Source organism: Gordionus sp. m RMFG-2023, chromosome 1, assembly GCF_954871325.1.
Source record: "Gordionus sp. m RMFG-2023 chromosome 1, tfGorSpeb1-WG-v2, whole genome shotgun sequence".
NCBI classification, from domain to species: domain Eukaryota; kingdom Metazoa; phylum Nematomorpha; class Gordioida; order Chordodea; family Parachordodidae; genus Gordionus; species Gordionus sp. m RMFG-2023.
Genome location: NC_088775.1, coordinates 89,576,593 through 89,600,889, shown reverse-complemented (window position 1 = coordinate 89,600,889; position 24,297 = coordinate 89,576,593). Strand labels below are relative to the sequence as shown.

Below are 24,297 nucleotides of genomic sequence, written 5' to 3'. Positions count from 1 at the left end.
ATTATATATTGAGGAAAAACTAATGGAATTAAGATTATTTAACCCCCATTCATCGAGTTAGCTATTAGCAAGGGAACCTCTTATGATATTATTTATTAATTAGTATATTTTGTTAGGAACGAGATCTTTCAAATTTATTTCACCCTTCCATGTTCAAAGCTAATATTTCTACTCTACTTTTTTGTAAGTAATAGTTATAAATATATAACTGTATTCGTTGTTTAAAAAAAAATATAAATAATATATTGTAAATCGAAGTAATTAACGTAATTTTTTTTTGCGATCGTAACAAAAATGTTCGTTATAAAATTTTCTAGAGGAAGGGGAGAGGGGACGGGGGGGGGGGTAGTACATCATTTCTGTTGACTATTATTTTTTTAAAAGTTTTGCTTTCATAAAAATGAATCGGGAAAATGAGTATCCGCTTTGATTTTTGATGACAGGTGTGCATCTTCGTCCACAGTCGCGTTGCTATTGGAATGGGGATGTATCAGACCTTTAAAGCTCGGACTGTCCTATAAATATATATTTTTTTAAAAAAGATAAATATTTTTTTAATTAAAAATTGACCAGCCCCGAGTCCAAACATAAAATATCTTATTTGTCAAGCCTGATCCGAAATAAAAATTATTTGTCCGGAAAACCCGACCCTATAAAAATTATTTGTCCGGCCCGGCCCGAATTTATCTAAAATATAGAAGAATTTAAAAAAAAATATTACAATTGCATAAAAATTCAAAAATCTTTACAGAACTTGGCTCTTTTGAAGATCATAAAATATGAAAAATTTTTGCGCATGTTCAAAGAAGATTTGATTTTTGAGCATGATGCTCTAAGAAGATTTTTAAATTGTTTTTTTTTTGTAAAAATAAAATCTATGATTTTGAGCAAATTTTTTGGGAATTTTAAAAATATAATAAAATCTTTTTTGATGATATAAAAATACATTTTTGATCTAAAAAATTTTTCGCGCAAATATTTTGCAATTTTATAAAATTTTTGAAGTGGAAATCTTTTATTTTATGTTTTATTTTTTGATTTTAAATAAAATAATTTTTTTGAATAAGTTGTAAATGTGAGAAATGGTCATAATACCTATTGTGTATATTTTTTTTATATTTGGAATAAGTAATAATGATTATTTAAAAAAATAAATGTTTTGTCGTAATTTTAAATGTTTTATATTTAATGTAAACTATAAAAGTGACAATTGTCATAATACTAAACTCAGAACTTTTAAAAAGAATTTTAGTTAAAATAGGATAGAATATATTTTAAGCATGTTTCGAGATGGATTCAGTGATTTGAGCTTATAAAGGTGACAATTGTCATGATACTTATTTCGCTTATTTTTTTTGATTAAAAATAGGGGAAAATGATTATTTCAAACATTTTTTGACATAATTTAAATGTATTAATATTTAATGTAAACTATAAAAGTGACAATTGTCATAATAATCATCTCAGAACCTTTAATGATAATTTTAGTTAAAATAGCTCAAAAAAAATATTTTGACCTTCGAGATGTTTTCAAGTGATTGCATATAAATTAAAAGTGATAATTGTCATAATACTCAATCTCATAACCTTTAAATATTAATTTAATTTTAATTGAGTCAGCCTCAGCCAATCAAATAAAACCCTTTTTTTATTAAATTTGGGAATACATTTATTTATTTAATGTGTTTTTTAATTGATAATTATAAAAAAAAATCAAATGTTATACTCAGGGTAAAATGGCTAAGCAACAAGTGTAAAAATTGCTTAAAATAAAATAAAAATGCGTACTAAGGAAGGAAGGAAGGAAGGAAGGAAGGAAGGAAGGAAGGAAGGAAGGAAGGAAGGAAGCAATTTTAAAATACATTCATCCACCTTTAGGTACAGACTTATCAATTCAATTACGGGGAATGTAAAAATATTTTATCCAAAATAACATATTTTGTTTTTTTTGAATACATTTTCAATTCCTTCCCTTTCGCGATTATTTTTTAAAGCTGCATTCCAAATAACACGTAAACTATTTAATTAAATGTTTCCCTATTTGCTTAAAAAAATATCTTTTTATATGGTGTATTTTGACCGTTTTACCCATAACTACTTTTACCCCAAGATGTTATATATATTTTACAAATCGTTATTGCTTGACTTCTCTAGTATATAGATAACTTCCGAAAAATTTTATTTTATAGCTATGACATTGAGGAACATCTATACGAAGAAAAACTTAAATTATGAGCCTTAATATATTTCGCGAAAAGCAAAATAAAACTAGATGGTTTATAATTTTTTGGGTAAAAAAACGGTTTTTTTAGCAAATGTTAAACAAGGCAGGAAGGTTAAATATATATGTTCACAATAAATTTAATGTTTTTATACTCAAGAGTTTAAAAGTTATCCAGTCTCCCCTATTATAATATTGATGCATCTTTCTAGCTGAGCTCCATGCAGATTTCTAAATATTTTAACTTATATGATACTAATATCAACACAGAAGATGAAGTATTTACCAAAAATATAATAATGTTAACCCAAATTAAAAATATTGGAAATATTATGAAAATTTTCATCTTTACAAAGGTGTTAATATCAATCAATGAAACCGACTACAAATATGCTCAAAATATATATTCGAGACTATTTTTAACTAAAATTATTTAAAAAAGGTTTGGTGTTATATTTTATTCAATTGTCACTTTTATAGTTTTAAATTATGTCAAAAAATGATGAAAACAACCATTTTTACTTATTTTTAGAGTTAAAAAAAAATAATGTGAAATAGTTGAAATTATATGAAATATGCTTAAAATATTTATACTAGTTTATTTTACTAAAATTATTTTTTAAAGGTTATGAGATGAGTATTATGACAATTATCACTTTTAATTTATATGCAATCACTGAAAAACATCTCGAATGGTCAAAATATTTTTTTTAGCCTATTTTACCTAAAATATTTTTAAGGTTCTGGATGAGTAATATGACAATTGCCACTTTTATAGTTTACATTAAATATTAATACATTTAAATTATGCTAAAAAATGTTTTTGAAATAATCATTTTTCCATATTTTTAATTTAAAAAAAATAATGTAAAATTAGTATCACGACAATTGTCACTTTTATATGCTTTAACAATCACAAACCCATCTCGAAGCATGCTCAACTTAGCCTATTTTAACTAAAATTATTTTTAAAGGTTCTGAGATGATTATTATGCAATGACACATATAATACCTAGACTGACGATTCATTCATTAAAAGTGCACATCAATGCAAATCAGCTGGAGACGCCATCTTTGTTGCACTAATCATTATTAAAATTTTAAACGAGAGCCTAATTTATTCCTATATCTGATGCAAACTTTATTAAAGAATTACCGGATCATCGAGATAATAAGGAAGCAAGTTTTCGATTTAATAGTAGTTTTTAACATGAGAATAATTACTATATGTGTTACCAAAATGGCGGGTCCAGCTGATTTGTATTTAACGACGCTTAAAAATGCATTTTAATGAATGAATCGTCAGTCTAGGTGTCATATATATCAATGTTATTATGACAATTGTCACTTTTATAGTTTACATAATTTTTTTAAGATCAATAAATAGAAATATTTGCCCTATATCATTAATAAAGATTTCATCACAAAAGATTTTATTATATTTATAAATTTCCCAAAATAATTGCTCAAATCATAGAAGATTATTTTTTATTTTGCTCGAAATCTTCGCATTTTTTGATCTTCAAAAGCCAAGATCTGTTGAAGATTTTTGAATTTCGAGAAAATGTTAACCCCTGGTCTCTTTGCGAGAATTTTAAAATATATCAATTTATTTGACAAAATGTAAATGATATCATAATTTAGAAAAACCAGATTCGGCAAGGACCCAAATTTTTTTTAAAAAAATTGGACCCTGCCCGCCCGAAACCATCGGTACGGGCCGTGATTTGCGGATCTCTAGTATCAATATGAGTAAGGGTTAAAAAAAAATATGTGCTTGATATCGAAAATTACAATTATTTTAAATTCTTAACTATATTTTGAAGTTGGATGGAAGATAAGAATTCCGAATCTTCGGAAACCGGATGCTTGGAGATAGCGTTGTTTTCTAGCAAAGTGGCGAAGGAAAGATTGCTTTGCTATTATTAGGAATAATCATATAATATAAATAATAAATAAAATGCCGTTAACTTAAACTCAACATTAGTAATATGGTCGAGCAGTGTTTGGCCAAAATGATGGGAGTGGGAAGTCAATTTACCCCGATATATCTTTCAGGAAGGAAATGTGGTATAGGGAGTTTTAAAAAGTGTGGGGTAAGTTAATCCCATAAAATTAGAGTAATATATAAATTAATGGTGATCACTGACCATCCATTTTATCTTCTATAACTGAATCAAATCCTAAAAAATAATATCAGTATCATAAAATTAATATAAATAATAAACACAAACCTCGCAATAATTTAGCAAAGAGTTATCGTTATTTAAGTACAACGAACTAAACGTATTGCTGTTCTGGTCGTGAGCATGCGCGTCATTTTTGATCCCGAAATGCTTGTAATCGTCATGTGTGAGGGTCACGGGGCACACCATCTTGCACGTGACTTGGCCAAAATTAAAACTGGTAGAAGGAATGAGGGTCTCGTTCGAACTAATATGAATGATATTCGCGTCATCGAGCATATTATTCAAGGAAGTATTTATCGCATTTGCACTGCTGCTATTCACGGAATTGTTATTTACGCGCATGATGGACATCATGTTATTATTGGTTATTGATTCCTCGGAGATTAAAAAGTCATTCGTATTCATGAGGAAATTATCGTCCATTTGGTAATTATTCATATGAGAAGACAGCCCTATTGGAATATATTAAATAAAATTTAGCCCCCCTATAGTTTTTTTTCACCTAACCCCCGAGAACGGTTTGAGACAGTTCAGAGAAATCATTAGGGTTGCTAATGCAACTTGTTAATGCCTTTAGAGAACTTTAAACGTAACTAGATGCATTTGAATTAATTCTACTATATCTTAATACCTTGCCCCAGCTCGACTAATTTAGTATAGTAATTTATTCGTACGTCAGAGCATTTAAAACGAAATTCACATAAATTTAAAAGTTGTTCATCCAAAATATTGCACGAATAACATATGATTCCGAAATTTAGTCATTCCGCTTTACGAAATTCGTACACTAAATTAGTAACTACTTTCTTTCTTTCTATAGTCGAGCTAAGGCGAGGTATAAATAAAAAAAGTGTCCTTCTTTCCCATCAATCATATTTTAAAATCAAATTTTGTGGATAGAAAAAAAATTGTATTTAAAATTTTATAAACAATTTCGTAATTTTATTAATCTATGGCAATTTTTTAAAAAAACACATTTTGATTTTAGATTTAATTTTGTTTTTTTTTTGATAATAAAATTAATTTTATAAATGCAGTTTTTAAGTGTAGGCTAAAATTATATTTGGAAAAAAAACACAGGCTGTTTTTTATGTTTTTTTTTGCCATTCCCCAACTATAAGTATTAAATAACAAATAATTAAACGAAAAATTATACATGAAACATCCCCTAGCGCCATATCTATAAGCTTGTCAGTTTTATTGGCTACCGGCGTCATCGAAGCGTTCCCGCTGACGAGCCTATCTTCGTGGTTCGTTCCTCCAATGAATCTATTCAAATCTACTAGAGGAATGTCGCCAGCGGTTGACATCGTGTAAGGCGAATTTCGTGTAAAGCTCTTCGCGTCATCATCGTCATTGCTTCCGGTGTAGGTGGGGGTTGACATAGCGAGCGGGCGATTCTCGTTTTGCAAAAGGGAAGGATCGGGGAGCATGCAAAAATTGTTTGCCTTTGCAAAACGGGGTTATATTTGGGAAATTATAACAAAGTGTGCATGTATAATATTATATTTTCACCATAGTTTGGAACCGAAAACTTCTCGGAACCGCGCCAAATTTAAAAAAAACGCGAACCGAAAGTCATTTTTCAAAATGCTAAAGAACCAGAATTCAATTTTTAGTAGAATACTAATTTCGACCCTTATATTAAAAAAAAACAATCGGGAAAAAAAAAATTTGTTTAACGTCATCATTTCATTACTCTAAAAATGTCCTCATTTAGAGTGGACATCTGTCCGCACGATCCGGGTGAAGGGGCTTGTTTCGACGATATCATTTCGGATAATTGCAGGAATCGGTCGTTGGTAGTGTAGATCACTTAAAAAATAGAAAAGAAAGTCTAACCATTTGTTATATAAAGATTGATGACAATTAAAGGTCTGCACGGGTTGCCCGAAGCCGGGAGATTGCAGACTCTTTTTCTCGGTCTCAGATGGGGATGTAAGAGGTAGCCCGACCCGAGACCCGACAATTAAATATTAGAAATAAAGCTCATAATCATTTTGTTCCCGTAAAATGTCCAATATCATGTGCTAATTTTAATATTCATTCATTCATTCATGTATGTAATCTCCATTTTTTCCAAATTGACTATTTCCTTATGTCCATTTAATATCTTATTATTATATACAAAAATTAAATTAAATGCTATACTCGGGTTTGCAACTTTAAAGAAGGAATTTGTGGATAAAAACATTGGATAAACTAAAATTCCAAAAATAATTTCAATTTCAGGCGCGGTTAGGACCACAACAAAGAATTGGTGCTGGCTTGGGTTCGGGCCGCGAAAAACCACTTTACACGGCTCTAATGACATTTCACGACGTTTAAAATGCTACTCAAAATTTTAAAAAATCTTAGGAAGGAAGGAAAGGGAGTTTTTTTTTTCAAACGGTGCATTCAAGAGAGCCAGCTTTACAAATTCAATTTTATCGTGGAGCCCGAGCCCATATGATTGATTTCCACGAAAGTAGGGAGTATATTTTTTTTTTGGTAGAAAAAAATTTCTACCATAAAGCGCTGGCAATGAATACCTTCTTATTAATTTTTAAAATATTAATTCGAAAGTAAAATGGAGAGGGGCGATTAGAATAAAAAATGGCCTCCCCGGGGTAAACTTAGAAAAGGATCACTAAACGACGAAGAAAAGGAAGAAAAACATGGCAGAAATACGTGTAGTGGGTGAAATTTTCCTATTTTAGCAATATTAAAACAAATTTGTTTTTAAGGATTACCACATCTCGTATAAATTCATTTTGTAATAATAAAAAAAAATACCGAAAGTAAATGTAAAAATGTTTTCGTTTTAAAACTAGGAAGGATAATTGATGCAAACACTTAAATCTACCCACACCTTTCCAGGCAACTAAACGCTGAATATTTTTATAAACCAATGTATGGCATAATCAAATCATATATTACGTTTGAGAGGTTCGCTTGATGAGGCGTATGATTGAGGGGCGTTAGCGGAGAGAGGAATGATTCTAGGTATTAAAGGGATTTGAGCTCGATCCGTGAAAGGTGCCGAGCGCCTGAGTCTTGCCCTGTAACGTCTAGGTCGGTATTGAGGAACTTGAAAACTTGGTGACACCACTTTTTTTAAAGAAAATATTAACATTATCGTTTCGATTTGAAATTAATATAGATTTAAAAGATGATAATAATTTTCAGCATTTCTTTCATCCCTTTCCCTTCTAGTGTTTGTTAAACAGCTGCTAAATTTGAGCCTTCAATATTTTATTCAGATTACGCAAGCCTGATTGATCGAGCTCATAGGTTCTGGGACATCTATTGTAGAAATCTCGAGGCATAGGAAAATATTTTTTCGAGTTCGCCATTTTTAAAAATCGACCCCAAATCGAGCCGTTTAAACATACTTCTTATCGGTCTTTCCCTCCTCGCGACAAAAAAAACTTAAAAATAATGGGCGCGTTTATTACGATAATTAATCTATTTATTTACGATTAGCCACGGAATGCGGGCTGACAGTATTGATGTAGCCTCCTATACTGTTGACGCTATTGAGGTAACCGCTTCGATTAGCGACGATTTCTTCTATAAGGTTCACGTTGTTAGATTGCACGGCGAAAGGCGACCCGCTTTGGCCGAAATTAGTGACGACGTTCTGGTGATTCAGGATCAGGGACGATGGGTTGATATAATTATCGATCAGGACAAAGTGGGCGTGTTTAGGCTTAGGCAATAATGTTCTAGGGGGTTGTTGCGGGAGGGGAAGTTGCTGTTTTTTCGAGGCTTTTACCTCAGATTCTAACGTTAAATGCGTTGGATCGATTAGATTTGCGGAAGAAATGAGATTATCAGTGTTGGAAGTGTCTTTTTTTTTTAAAAAAAAAATATTTAAAAAAAATGGTTCTACTTCCTGTTCCTAAAACTTTGGGGAAAAAAGTAAGCGGGTTTTGGGTTTCTTAATTTTTGGCGCGTTTACGAGAATTCCGAGGCTCCTAGAATCCCAAAACTATTGCTAACGACAACTCTAAGAAAAATAAGTCACCAAAACATTTTATATTAATATCGCGGTATATAAAAATAACTACCCAACTATTGTTAAAACCGGTTCCAAGAAGAATTTCTAGAGTATTCGAAATAAGTTCTATTCCTACAAAATTTTTAAAAAGAAGGTTCGAAATTCCATTTCCGGTTTATAAATTTGTTCCGATACAAAAAAGTACCACATTTTGGCTACAACTGTTTAAGTTTTTTTTTAAAAATTGAGTTAAATATTTTTTTAAAAAGATCCATATTGTGGAAACCGGTGCTATGGTTGCTTTCCGAAATTTCCTGAGTTTCGACATGTTTGAAATAGGCGCAAGATGGATGGCTATGAGTCGATGTTTTAGTCATGCAGGATTCTGCCAACGCTAGATCGAACAAACTCCTAAACAGGCGCTTATCTTTATCGTGGTAACTCGGAGAGGATTCGGTTGGGTGTTCAACGTCAACGGAAGTAGATGGCGCATATTTCTGTTTTATTTTACAATTACACATTTTTGCATTTTTTTTTATAGATTTCAAAAAAAAAGAATTTTAAAAATACCTCGATTTCGTATTGCAAATGAATTTTAGATGGACGGCCGAAGGCCGAATAAAGTTCGCCGACCGTTTTTTTGTACAAGTTTTTGGCGGCAAATAGATTCCTCAAATCAAAGCGGACCTTATAAGCGCAACACTCGCAAGTTGCGATGTTTTCGAGGACTCCATCGTGGTGACAATTATTGGCGGTAATATTTTTGGTACAATTATTCTTGGCTAAGACGTTCGTGAGTTGGGTCAAGGAATCTAGGAGCTCGTTAGGCAGCCTGAGATGGATCTTGTGAATACTCTCGCCAATTTTCGGCGTTTTGTTGATCGCGTTCGCGCCTCTCGAACCGGGAGAAGGGAAAGGGTTGTTTTCATTTTCCTGGGCTAACTTCGCGAAAAAGTCGACGCCCTCATTGAGGGCGGGATCGGAGCTTTTTTCGTTTCGAATGAACGCGGTGAGGCGTTCATTGTTTGTCAGCAAATCTTTGTAGGCGGAAAACTGTTATATTATTTTTTTTTAAATAAAAATCCGAAGATTATATAAATAATACAGAATGATTAATTAATTTAATCGCATCAGGTCAATTAATGAAACGTTGATCGCGAATGTCGTTTATCGCGAAGGTAATATCGCTAAGCCAATTCCGAGAATTGTTTTTACGCGAAACATCTACGGCGAAGACAATATTGCGAACGCGTCATCGCGAAACCTAAACCGAATGTGGATACTCGGTAAAAGTTTTGCTATAAAATTCGTACGCGATAAGGATTTGGCGGATTTACATCGTAAACAATTTAACAGTGTTATAAAATCATATATATATTAGATAGATTTTCTTAATATAAAATATAGATTGACATTTTATTTTCTCAAAAAACAATAATGTAGCATTTTATTTTTTTCAATGAGGTGAAAATAGAAATAAAATTATTAAGAAAAGAATAAGTTTTTGAAAAGAAATAAAAATTTCAAATCCAATATAACTACAAATGTAATTCATTTTAGTCTTCATATTTAAAATATATGTTAGGAAAGAAAGAAAGAAAGAAAGAAAGACAATGTGTTAATTTTACAACTTTAAATCATTTTTTGATTGAGTTATTTTAAATTTAAAAATCTGATTTTTTCGGAATAGTATTCCATCATGTTTGGAATACCTATCGTATGAATTGTAGACAATTTTGCTGTAAACCTTTGAGTCATTTATAATTTGTATAAAAAATATATGGAAAATGGAATATAAATTATATTAAATTTAATAGTTCATAAGAAAAAATAATTGTCAGAAATTCATAGGGTAGGTATTCTAAACATGATGGAATACATTTCCGGTAAAATCAGATTTTTAAATTTTTTAAAAAAAATGCGCTCAGAAGATGATTAAGAGTTGAAAAAAAATAACACATTGCCGGAAAAAACACAATTTATCTTGAATTTACGCATCGCGCGGTGTCCGTGTGCCCCCATTTATTGAATAGTATACGCGAGATTTCTTCCAGCCTTGTTCCGGGTAACACCTGTGTTTTAAAAAAAGTTAAAATTTTTTAATTTAAAAGTGTATAATTGCGAATAAAGAAATAACCTTGATTTTAACCCTGGGATTCTGCGCCAGGGCTTGTACGAATATCCATTCTTTCCCCCCTCGAGGAGTCAAAAGAACCGAAATAGAGGTGGGCTTTAATAAAGATTCATTCATACGATTGGCGTGATTGTTGTGGTGGACAGTGTTAGCGCTATCGATATTAGAAGACATTTTATTGAGAGAATTGACGGTAGATAAGATAGATGGCATGTTGGCGAGATTTAAATCCTTCCGAGGGAACAAGGGATCCGATGTATGAGTTTTATCGCCGTTTTGAACGCCATTATTCAAATGATGACTGTTTCTGTGATCGGCGGAAATTATGGTACTAGAGTTGGAGTCCAGGATTGATGTGGAAGCGATGGCGTTATTGTTAACTTTTTTGTTAAAAATTATATTAAATTATATAACAATTACGAAGAAAATGTTGATCATATCGCCGGTTGAATCTTATAGTGTTCTATGTACATCTTTTTTTTTGTTTGGTTCAGTATTATATTATTCCAAATTTAAGAATAGTCATTTATTTTGTATTATAACATTTATGATCTCCTATTTTAAAAAAAAAAAAATTAAATGGTCTCTTGAAATTATTTTTAATGTACGCTAAGATGCTGCTGATAACAAATAATTAAATAAAGTGTATAAAATCCTTGCCTCTCAATTCATGGTTTGATAGGATTCGCGGGGAATACGCTGTATTTTTGTATTCTCCGCCGCAAATTCGTGCTAAATGTGAATGAGGGGTTAGGCTGTTGTGACTTAAAAAATTTAGATTCGTTCGCGCTTTTTGTTCTTCTCTATTGCAACCTGTCCAGAATCAAAATTTTATTAACCGAATCTTAACTTTAAGGAGGTGAATACTGCATCCTCTCAAACAGAAATTTATGCAAAAATGTGTCTTTATGTAAATATATAATTTATAAATTTTATATATGATTTTTGGAATCCATTTTAGAAATTTTTTTTTTATTGACTTCTAAATTTTAACTAAAATACCAGAGCCATTTGGCATTTCCGGAATTTGAGAGTAAAATTGCAATCCAAAAAAATCATTCTTCGCAAAATCGATGCGTTTAAATTTTTTGAAAAAAATAATTATCGTCTGCTTACTTGTTTATATTAATTTGGAATCATTTTCCATATTTTTAAGGTTTAATCCTATTTTTTCAAAAGCCATTAGCCTAATTCTTTTAATATTAAACGTTGTTTGTAAGTATATATATATATTGATTTTTTTATCCAATCCTAAGGTTGTGTAGAAGGTTCGGTTTATTTTTAAACATTTAGCCATAAGTATCATAAATAAGTCGTACCAGGAGACGGCCTAAAGATTTAATCTTCGAAAACTTTAAATAGATAAGGAAAGCTTTTACGAACAATATTTGAATTTTTTTTTAAAAAAATTATCGTCTGCTTACTTACTTTGTTTATATTAATTTGGGATAATTTTCCATATTTTTAAGGTTTAATCATATTTTTTAAACGCCATTAGCCTAATTCTTTGAATACTAAATGTTGATTTTTTATCAAATATTGAGTGGGTTCGGCTTATTTTTAAACATTTAGTCATAAGTATCAAAAATAAGTCGCTCCAGGAGAAGGACTAATGAATGATTTGGATAAGGAAGGCCCTTGCACAACAATTATTGCATTTTTAGGAAATGAAATGATATATTTATTAGAAAGTTCGAATCAAATAAGAATAAATGATTAAAAAAATATATATACAAGTATAAACTGTTCTTATAAATAATAATCTCCTTCATTTTAATTTTATCAAATCATTTGCAGAAATGCACTGACACCACCCTTTTCCGAAAACATCTGATATCAAAACCGATATCAAAATCGTAAACGGATACTAATACAGTAACGATCGATACAATCGACATCCGTAACCGATACCAAAAAATTTGAATAAAACTTGTGCCATACTTAAAACACGTTTTATTCGTGTGATATCATTCTAATTCTCCATTCGATATTAATGATTTATTTGATTAAATAGAATTTATTATCGATTTTTTCCACTTTATTTGAAACTTTTTTGTTTGTGCCGCCATGATTTTGCCTATCAAAACAAAAAACGACGTAAAATATAATGTAAAGCTTTAAAAAACAGCTGTTACGGAAATATCAGTTCGCGAAAATAATAAATAATGGCCCAATTGGCTTAGTTTGAATCAGGAGCCAGGCCTTCGGCAATGCCTAATTAGCCGTAAAAATGGTCGTGTTCGTAATTATTCGTATTCAATAGTTTCTAGTGAAGCGCCATTTATTTAATTTTATAATCTATTCATCCTCCCCCCCCCTTTTTAGAACGAATAATAAATTATTCGACTTATACGAATAGTATAATTATTCGATTCGAACCGCGAATATTGTTCCGATTTATAATTTTTCAGTGGCCTAATGTCACGTTAAAAAGCTCCGCAAGTTTCAGCCATTAAAAAACAAAAATCAAACGGCTAGACCCCCAATATTTTGGAGCCTGGGAAATTTTGCTCGTAGGGTGGCGGAATTGGGCATCTATTAACGAAAATTCTCGAAGTTTGATTAATGACATATAATAATACCTAGAATGACGATCGTTCATTAAAAATGTATATCAATGAAAACAGCTGGGACGCAAACTTTATTAAAGAATTGCCTGATCATCGAGATAATAAGGAAGCAAGTTATCGATTTAATAGTAGTATTTAACATGAGCATAATTACTATATGGTGTACTAAAATGGCGGGTCCAGCTAATTTGCATTCAACGACGTTTTCAAAAATGCATTATTATGAACGTCAGTCTAGTATTATTCCAAGTCATTGGGTTTGACTAATATAACTTTGACTAAAATCTTATTGGGCAAAAAAATCTTGCTATTGGCGGTGCCCAAATTAGACAGGTCATGCTGTATATAAATATAAAGAATGTCGAAGAATTTTTTTTACGTAAAATAAAAACTTTTAAATAAGAAGAAGAAAACTTATCTCTCTCATTAAATATTAATATATATTTTAACGTCAAAATAAGAACTTTTTATATATTTTTTATTAATTAAATTATTATGGTATTTTAATTAATTCATTAATTATTTATTTTATATAAATTAAAAATCAAATTTGTCAATGTAATAAAAAAAATAAGAAAATCTATATTAATTATTTATAATATAATAAGATGAGGAGCCCTCCACACGTTTGTGGGCAAGCCGCACGTACTTGTAGGCGCAACATTTCGAAAAATTTTACTCAAACCTCTATAGGCTTATTAAAAAGGAGTGGGACAGAAAAAGAGCCTATACCCAAGAACTGCAGTATAATTTAATTACTTTGAAGATAGGAGCTGGTGAAGAAATCTCTGTGTAATTTGAAATATACCATAAACATCCAGAATTTAAACATATCGTATCCTTTGAAAAAAAAAATTAAATCTACATAGTAAGTTATCTTTGTGATTGAAAGTGACTTGGAATGTGTTTGATAATATAATTTTACAATTTGAGCGAAAGTTTGGGTTGCTAGTTTTCATTTTAAATATATCTCTTTAATGCGAAACAGTTTTTTGATAGATTTCTTACAGTTGTTTAGTTTTTTAAATTGCTTCATATTAATATTTAGTTCCATCACATCTTTTTATAGTTTTGTAGTACCATAGTGACTTGTATTTCTTATACAGTTTCCCTTTGTATGTGTAAAGCCATGTTATGGCATCGTGTACAAGATTGTAATCAGAGTTTCTTATTATATGTGCTAGGAACTGAATTCGACCTTTTTTTAATGTTATGTTAATATGAGTATGACTTGACCTTTTCCCTTCTGTAAACCGTACAGCTTCAAGAAGCCGCCCTATTTAGTTCTAGCGAATGAAAAACTAATCTCGGACCAAGAGGAGCAAATAGCACTATGGCTAGACTACTATATGATGGTCTTAGATTCAAGGAAAGCTTTCTGCCCAACAAACACAAACGAGCACCCAGTTCCGCCCCCGTTGGGTTTCTCCACTGATGAAATTGAAAAAGTAATTAAAAAATTGCGCAATAATAAAGCTCCTGTGCTCGATAAAATAACGGCCGAACATCTCAAAATCACACCTAGAACTGTATCCTCCTTTCTACTATCTCTTTTTAATAAAATCTGGGAAAGTGGTAAAACCCGTATGGAATGGAATAATTCTTTCTTGTGTAATTTTGCCAAGATGAATGACCCAAAGGAATTTAAAGACTATCGTGCGGTAGCTCTTACATCTGCCGTATTTAAGATCTTCATAATCCTACTAAAAAACAGGATTATGCCATCCTTAATTAAAATCGCGGACAAAATAAAGTACTTGGTGTAATGTTAGATAACTAAGGCAGGTTGCAAAGAGGAAATGATGATTAGAATAGAAAAGGCGAGGGGTGCCTTTTATATGTACATGAAAATCTGGAAAGAAAGAAAGAATCGGGATTTACCAGACTGCGGATCTTCAACTCGACAATAATTCCTATATTACTCTATGGTGGGGACATATGGGAAATAAACAAAACAGAAAATAGACGACTCCAATCCTTTTTCAATAATTGCCTCCGGACAACCCAAACTTTCGCTCAAATTGTAAAATTATTATCAAACATATCCCAAGTCAATTTCAATCACTAAGACAACTTACTATATAGATTTAATTTTTATATTACAAACTACGCGCGAACCGATCATCTGAGTCAGACATTCTCACGGGTCTGATGTCAGAATTTAGATCGAGCCAAGAGCAGGCCAGGACAAAATTTTTTGATTATTTTGTTTTTTCTAATCTAATCTTTTTATAAACCAATAAAAACTTGTCTAATTTGTATGGCGGGGGGTCTTGATAGTTGGGGTAACTCCGTAATTTTACCAAAATTTTGAACCCCAATCAAATTCCTACTTAACTACTATTAAAAAATCCTAGATAATCAGGCCATTATCTAATTTGGGATAAAAAATCCTGATGCCCAACGGAGCCCAAATTAGGAAGGTTTGAGTATTATTCAGCAATCTTTTATTTCTTTCCTTTTAGACGCCATTGACTCCCCCCCCCCTCCAAGTTTTCGTTAAAAATGGTCGATGATTAAAATAAATTTTCGGATCGAATTCGGATCTTCGAAAAATAATCGGGATCGGATTGATAAACTCATAAAATTGGCGATCAATTAATTAAAAGTGTCCATACAATAAGAGTCAGCTGCAGCGCCATTTTGTGGTTGGCATTTCTATTAATTGTCTTTATTTATGATTATATGAAAGCATATTAATGTCATTTAATCGACGGGTTAACTAAAAAAATGGCGCTACATCTGACTCCAATGCATGGGGAAGAAAGAAAGAAAGCTTTCTTTCTTTCTTTCTTTTTTAATTTTTTTTTAATATACCCACCGGCCTAAAAAAAAAATTCGGGCCGGGCTGGGTGGTCTGGGTTGGGCAAATGGCACCTTTGCTGGTCTCTGGTATAAAAGCATTATTGAATTTAGATCAAAGACGTAAATTTAGAAGTTATAAATGGTGGGGAAATAAATATATATATTAAACTGTTTATATTTTTCAGGGCTTCACATGCGGGCAGCTTGATTCGTATTTTTCTATCTTTGAATTTGGCCCAACTTGACCTAAATGCATATTTATTAATTTTAAGATTATTAAATATTTATATAAATTAAATTTTTTAAAACTATTTGATTATAAAATAATAATAATGATGAATAAATAAATAATAAAATTAAGAGCTTAATATTGCAAAAAAAAAATGTATCGGTTACCGCTCAGTATAGTCTTAGCGGAATTAAAAAAAAAGGATTAGGTAAAACCCGTTAAACCTAGTATTTAGCCTAATAAAATTCGTTAAACCTAGTTTTTTAGCTGGTCTGGGTAAAACCCGCTACACCAAGTTATTTTAGCTGGGAACCAGTTAACCAAGTTAGCCGGATAATATTGGTGAAACCTAGTTTTTTAGTTGGGTAAACCCCGTTAAAACTAGTTTTTCAGCCAGATAAAAACGGTACTTTTAGGGTAGCGGTAGTGCAAATATAAAAACACCTTTCGGCCTTTGGAGCAACCAGAAAAATATATTAAAACTTTCTTTTTCATGTGTGTGTGAGGAGGAGGTTTTTTAATAAATTTTTTTTGCGCATTTATTTATTTTTTAAAGATTTTTGAAATTATAAATCTTAATCAAATATTTATGTTAGCGGGCAATGCTTATATTTTCTACTTTAGAGTAGTGAAGGTCAACGGTCCCGTCCTATCGGTCTTAGACCGGGACCGGACCGATCTTTTTTTGAAAACCGTGGTTCGGACCGGTTTTTTATCTTTTACGGTCCAGATCATTATTATTTAAGTTTGCTTTACTATTCAATTAATATAATTTTTTTGTATATTTTATTATGATATTTTTCTAGATGAGTTATTTTAAATTTTGTTAATTTTTATTTTACAATATGAAAACCATGAGTGTGTCCAAGAAACATTTTACTTATAGTCACAATAAAAAACATAGAGTAAGTGTTCACTGAAGTACCAAATTTAATGAATCGCCAGCAACAAGTAACAAAATAATTGATTATAATTTTTTAAGCAATAAATTAATCAAAATACGCAATATTATTATTAAAATATTTTGGTTATTATTTATACAGTTCTATTTTTTCTTAAGAAACTGTCTGAATAATTCATTGTAAAAATAACTTAACCTTATTCTTAATAAAATAATTAGACTTCTAATGATGAAAATGAAAATATCTCAAAAACACAATCTACTCTTAATTCTAATATGCCCTCCGCAAGCACAAAATCACTTTATTCAATACCATTGGATAAATTTTATTGTTTATATAATACTCTTATATTTAATAAAATGATAAAACAAATTAAATTAGGTTAAAAAAGTTTTTTATTTAGGACCACGGTCTAGATCGATCTTTTTCTTAAGGACCGTGGTCCGGTCCGAGGATATCGCTATAAAAAAATATACGGAGAAACTAATATAAATTATTTTAAGTTTAAAAGTTCATGGCAAAATTGTCAGAAATTCATGGTGAAGGTATTCTAAACATGATGGAATGCATTTCCGTCAAAATGACATTTTTAAATTTAAAAAAAACGCGCTAAGCGTATCGCCGCTAATATATATATTCCTAACTCTTATATCTATCTTCCTAATATTTATTTCTTGCTCAAATAAATAATATCTCTATATTATTTTTAAAAAAATTTTTTCAATGTTGTATACGTTAGCGTCAAATGTGTTATTTTTTCAACTTTTAAATCAATCTTTGGCGCGTTTCTTTAAATTTAACCATCTGACGGGTGAACTTTTGAACTTAATATAATTTATATTAGATTTTCCATAAATTTTTTTATATACACTATAAATGAATCAAAGGTTAAGAGCAAAATTGTCTACAATATATAAGATAGGTATTCCAAACATGACGGAATATATTTTCGGTAAAATCAGATTTTTAAATTTCAAAAAACGCGCTCGAAAAAATAACACATTGCCGGAAAAAACACCTTGTTGCTAACATATATATTAAAACTAACCACTGTTACTTTTCAATATTTCAACAAATATTTTTTTAAAATATTTATAATAATTTATAAATTTTCAACTTCATTTCACGATAATTTTAGATTTGTTATTAAATACACGGATAATTAACTGGATAAAAGGATCTTTCTTTAGACAACTCATCACCCATTGATTCCAAAGATGATTATGAATCGGATACGGATTATCAAATTAAAAGTGATATTTATGAATAGGATACACGTTATCGAATTTAAAATGATGACAACGACAGTTCGAAACAAGATGTTTATGACCAATCTGTAAACAAACCATAATAATACCATATGGTCCCAAGAAAGTATTGTTCACAACCTGCATTCGAATTTGACAAAATGTATCGGGCCCAATACCATTTTTTATGACCCACTGTATCCAATCAAATATATATATAAAAAACTTATCGATGATTTTCTAATAAATACAGTTACATTTCAATATCAATTTTAATGCTTAACAAAAAAAATATATATTAAATATCAACCAACCAACTAGCTCATATGAAATAAGAAATTTTTTTTTATGTCTTAATATATTTTATTTTTGGAATTATATGGCAAATTATTAGTGGAGTTCTAAGCTAGATTTTCTATGAATATTTCGTTCCGTACATAATGAACGTAAAAAGATGGAATATCTAGAAACCATGATATGAAAAATTATACAAAATAAGGTCATTAATTCACAATATTTAGGCGGAAACATCCATAAAAGGTGTACCTCCTGTAGTCTATTCCTTTCCTGATTTAAATCCTAGAAGAATGAGGTAATGAGGTTGTGGTGCAAAACAAGCAACGTATCACTATGCCTAAATAAAATTGGAAACCGTTTGGTTCCTGCAAGGTGCCACTGATATGAATTTGAAACCACCAGAGAGTTTTTAAGTATATTATATTATATGCACAAATTAATTTTAAAAAATTTAATAAATACCGTGATGCCTTCATAATTATTTTATGAGGGAACTTAATAGGGTTAAACCTATTTTTTTAGCTGGATAAAACGGTTAAACCCTAATTTTAGTCTGGTAAAACCGGTTAACCATAATTGTTATAGTCGAAAACTATCATTTTAAGTCTCAGGAGTTTTTTATTGTTAAATAGCTCAACGAGGAAGGCAAACATAATTTAATTCATAATATTTGTGTGTAGCCAAAGGGTTGCGACAATTCTAAACCCCCGGATTGGCCGGAAAATAATGACTCCCCTCCCTTACCCCATAAATGTTGTGATTGGTTATAGCACGCATAATCGATTTTTAAAAGAGGTATAAAAGGGCTTGATTGTTGGAGGATATCGATCTGCTTCAGATATTTTATAATAAATATTGTTTTTAGTTGTAGATTTAATCTTTTTTTATAATTTTCTACTACGGGTTGGATTGGCCATGTTTGCTATTCAATAGCAACTTGCGTCACTTTTAATTACTGATCAAAATAAATGACAGAAACATGCTATATATTGAAGTGTCTTCATTCGTGTGATTTTTTTAAAGTTTCTCAAACTATACTTGATTACTACTCAAAATAAGGGACAGAAACCCCCACTATTCTGACGTGCGCCTTCCTTAAATTGATGTCCGGTAGCAACATGCACATTCACACCCGGACAGATAGGTATCTTGATTTTGACACGTTCGACACACTATTGTATCGTATTAAACAGGGTTAAAGCATTTTTATAAAAAAAAAGAAGCTGAAATCTAAAATTTACCAGCGGAGCCCAAACTAAGCGGTCAAATTCGGACCAAAAACCCATTTCAAAATCGGTATCCGGTCCGGTCTTAGCAGTCAATTTTTTACCCGGTTTGTTTAATAGAATTTTTCAGTTCGATAAACTATTTAACTTTCAGATGATAAACGATTAACCTCCTTTTATGAGAGAAATATTTTTTTAAAAAAATTGTCAATTCGATTAAAATAAATTTTTCCCGAAAGCACGTATTTCCAAAATTTGGAAATAAAAAATGACGCAACCTGATTGGTTATACTTTTTTTTGCAAATCATATTTTATAACAAAAAAAAATTATTTCATTTATTACATTCATTATATAATATATAAAAACGTTTTCAAAATGTCATCATAACTAATAGGCAGATCTATCTTGTAATCTAATGTACAATTTAAATGAGAAATTTAAGTCGTAAAAAGTTTTAAATAATAAAAAAATAAATAATTTATAAACATGGGAGATAGATAATGGGAAAATAAATGTTACATTTGACAAAGGCAAATGAATTTTGAGTCACAATTTATAAACACTGTAAATATTAACATACGATCCATTACTGGACTGGAATCGTTTTATCTATGATTTAAATTCGAACATTCGATCATTAACCAGATGTGGAACAATGTTTAAAATGATTTTCTAGTCTGTGGATAGATTTTAAATATTATTAGTGATTAGATGCCTGCAAAAAGATATTTAAAAAATTTGACGCAACACGACTCCTGTAGGTAGAAAAGCATTTTTCCGACTCGTCGGTCTACTTAAAAAATATAATTAATTACCTGGATCGGTTTTTTCCAGACATCTATTCGTTATAACCGAAGCCCCAAGCTATATTAACCTAATCTTGCTTAGAAACTATCCGGAATTATAGGTGAGTGACTTTAAACAAAGATGAATGGGGGGGGAGGGTTTCTAAGAGGATGTTCATGCGCGTTTCTTTAATGATGTTTAAAACCGCATACTATATTTTATTGTGTTATAGCTATTCTAAAAAAAAAGAAAAAATTTTACGTTTTATTGCCTTATGAGGCTTAATAATTTTACATATGTATCCAAAATTATAATATTAACGAGAGAGGGAAAAAAATGTTAGCTCGAAAGTACCCTGGAAGTTCCAGCCGAATTCTATAGGTCTGACCGGGCTTATAGTCAAAATATATTCCAACCATACGATAACTTTAGGTTAAACGGCATTTACCGTCTTTTACCCAGAGCTTAATAATAAAAAACCCAGAACGGGTTATAATCTAAGAACTGGAACCTTACATATAATAACAAAATATCTAAGAATTAAATTCTAATTCTGTAAATCATTTTAGAGGGATTTTTTTTTAAACAATTTATTTTTTAAAAATACATTCAGAACAGGAAGCTCTCAAGTTTCAAAACTCCAAAAAAATTTTTAAAATATTATTAATTTCCGATATTTTAAGAATAATTAAGCTGGAGCAAAATATTTCGAAAATATAATTTTATTTTAAAGTATAATTCCTGTACATCTACAATATATATTTCCTTTTTAAAATAATAAAATAGTATTATATAAAAATAAATATTTGAAAAATTTTAATTTTAAAACTTCGTCCAATCAAAATTGTTTTGATTTGGTCAAAAAATTTTTTTTACAAGATCAATCCTTCGAGATTAAAATTAGTTAATCAGAAGCAGAGGTACCATTTGCACGGATTTTTTTTTTGAAAATATATTATATTGATTTTCAATTTACTAATAATGGCGATTTAAAATATTTGGTTTTAAAATATACAGCTCAGCCTGGCTATTTTTTTTAAATAAATTTTTTAGAACTGACCCATGTATTTTAAAATAAAAATTTTTGTTAGGCCCAAGTCCAGGCATATTTTAAAAATATTTAAGTATGGCCCAGCCTTTGTAACTTGGGTGTAGGGCCAGGTTTGTAGGTCTCTGAGTTAAATTTATAAGTATCCATTAAATAAGGAATATTTATTAACAAATAGATTTTAAAAAAATAGTTGGTAATAAAAAAAATGGAAAGGATTCTTGAATATATGTTATAATTATATAAATATAATTGGTTAATATTTGCTATACCTTTGTTATAATATATTAAATAAAAAAAATTAAATATTAGCATAAGCCTAATAATTTCTTATTAAATCGAATTATTTAGTCTTAAATACTATCAAATTATTCAATACTGTGGAAGCATTTTTTAAAAAAAATTTAATTTTACCCACTAATTAAAAATTCTAATGTATTTAACATTATATTATAGCATTAAGATACTCATATATCATGGAGAATCCTGAAATAAAACTTAGTAATAATTAAGTCATATAAAATAAAAAATCAAATATATTAAAAAAGATTGAGTATTGGCTTTGCAATCTCAAAAAAATTGGCATTTAAATCTAACCAACATTTGGATTTTGATATCATAGAATGAATTAAACTTTAAAAAATTGTCTCTTGATAATAATTCTAAGAGTAATTAATAACTGATTTTTTTTATATTGAGTTAATATTATATTTCATTATATTAAAAAAAATGTGTATTACTTGAAATATCATTAAATTAAATTTTAAAATTTTACCCATTAAAAATAAGGTGAGTAAGATGTTCCTTTATTCTCCTTCTAAATTTCTTGTCATCATCTAAAACTAAATTAATATAATTATAATGCAAATTATTAGGTAGATAATAAAATAAAAGCTATTATAATGTATATAGATAAATATATTAACCTGCATTAAACTTTTTCCTAATTTCTCCATAACTGAGCAGGCAATAAAGTTCAATGTGATTTTTCTTAGCAGCTAGTAATTAATGTTATATTTCAAATGTACTATATTAATTTTTTACAATTTTTTTGTGCCTCATTTTTGTATTTGATATATTGAGACATCTTAGCCCATGTCCTATAATAAAAATGTCTAATTTGCTCTTTATTTCTTGTCATATTTTTGCCCAATTTAGTGCCGATATATTTCCAAATGAGATCAAAGTTTTTTCCATGCTGTTATATAAATATTGCTCAAATAAAATACAATCAATCATTTACTATTGACAATGCTTCAAAGAATAAATTTGTTTCTTCTGCACTCCATTGTTCCCAAGTTTTACGTTGTTTTCTAACTACAGCAGATTTTTTTAACACTTGATTTGTTTCTATTGGTTCACTTTTTTCTTTGAATAATTTTTCAGATAGTTATCTTAGAAACAATTCATTAGAATAATAAAAAAAACCTTTGCTGAACGTTTCCTCTGTAGAACTTTCAGTATTTTTTTCTTTATTTTTACCTTCAGCATCGAGGTTTTTCTTTTTGTCTGAGCATCTGGTAGTGTAATGAAAACTTGAAACATGTTCGATTGTTTTAATTTCATTCATCAATATGTTTTGATAAATTTTGAGCTTGATTTAAGGTAGGTTTTAATTGCATTATTTTTTCATTTCATGGTTTTTGTTAAAAAAACAAATCATATGATCGGTGCGGGTGAATAAATACATCATTTCATAAAATTGGAAAATATTTTTTTAAATATTATGTTAATAAGAAATAAGTAAATATGATATATATACCCAATTATGATAGATTCTATTATAATAATATATAACCAGACTCAAACATTAGTTAAGTGGGTGATGTGTTGAGTAGTTAGTAATGACCCGTAAGCGTATCCAGTCTGTACCAATCGGGCTACTCTACCTTCTCAGAATTACCGCCTCTCAAAAATAATTATTGCCTAAACACTTTAGATCTTTCTCTATTATACATACATATTTATAGTTATTAATTTTAAAGGACTGGACACTTTATAAAATATGTACGAATTTCCAACATATATACGCTTTTATATCAAAATAAATTTTATATGTAGTTTCGTATTTTTATTCATATATATTTTTATATGTAATTTCCTATTTTTATTTATATATATCATTTCTATTTTAAGTCAATCCTGAATGCTCTTATATTGCAGGTATAATTATAATATGATATTCAAACTTCTAGGATTTTCAGACAAGTTACATTTAATTAGGAAGTATGAATATTTACATCTAAGGTACAAGATGCTATTATATCTATTTTTGAATATTTTAAATTTTCAAATACCTAATTTATTATATTTAGTTTTAAATAAATAATTTAGTCCGAGTTTTTGTATCATACGTCACGTCATCTCTTTTAATTGCATAATCAATAAACATACACTAGGACATTAATGCAAATAGGGTGGGCCTTGCAATAATAATAATTAGTGGATTGTCGTCGGTAGTAGTATTTTAGAATGTCTTGTTGTCGGTAGGGTTTTTTTTATTAAAATGTATATTTTTTTTCTTTATTAAAAAAAGTGTCTTTTATTGTTAACTATATATATAAAAATTTAATAATTAAAATAACATATATTTTTCACTGAAATAATATGTATATATATCTACAAATAATATTTAATATGTTCAATTTACATAATATCA

General features: G+C 29.6%; 1 protein-coding gene across 2 annotated transcripts; it reads right to left on the bottom strand.

Annotated features, from left to right (window-relative positions):
• Positions 1-109: 109 nt before the first annotated feature.
• Positions 110-23,260, bottom strand: LOC135922753 (uncharacterized). Of its 2 annotated transcripts, none has more exons than XM_065457205.1 (17): positions 23,067-23,260; positions 22,882-23,006; positions 22,683-22,836; positions 22,565-22,636; positions 22,414-22,480; positions 16,071-16,147; positions 10,530-10,906; positions 10,387-10,464; positions 8,963-9,445; positions 8,679-8,889; positions 7,870-8,241; positions 7,330-7,500; positions 6,110-6,225; positions 5,567-5,858; positions 4,456-4,862; positions 4,036-4,140; positions 110-515 (listed from the first exon to the last, which is right to left on the bottom strand). In XM_065457205.1, exons 1-17 carry the CDS (start codon positions 23,206-23,208, stop codon positions 393-395), a joined length of 3,372 nt encoding a protein of 1,123 aa, XP_065313277.1. In that variant the 5' UTR covers positions 23,209-23,260; the 3' UTR covers positions 110-392. The 2 variants fall into 2 exon arrangements, with proteins under 2 accessions (XP_065313277.1, XP_065313278.1); XM_065457206.1 differs by having other exon boundaries at positions 23,121-23,257.
• Between the last annotated feature and the right edge of the window lie 1,037 nt (positions 23,261-24,297).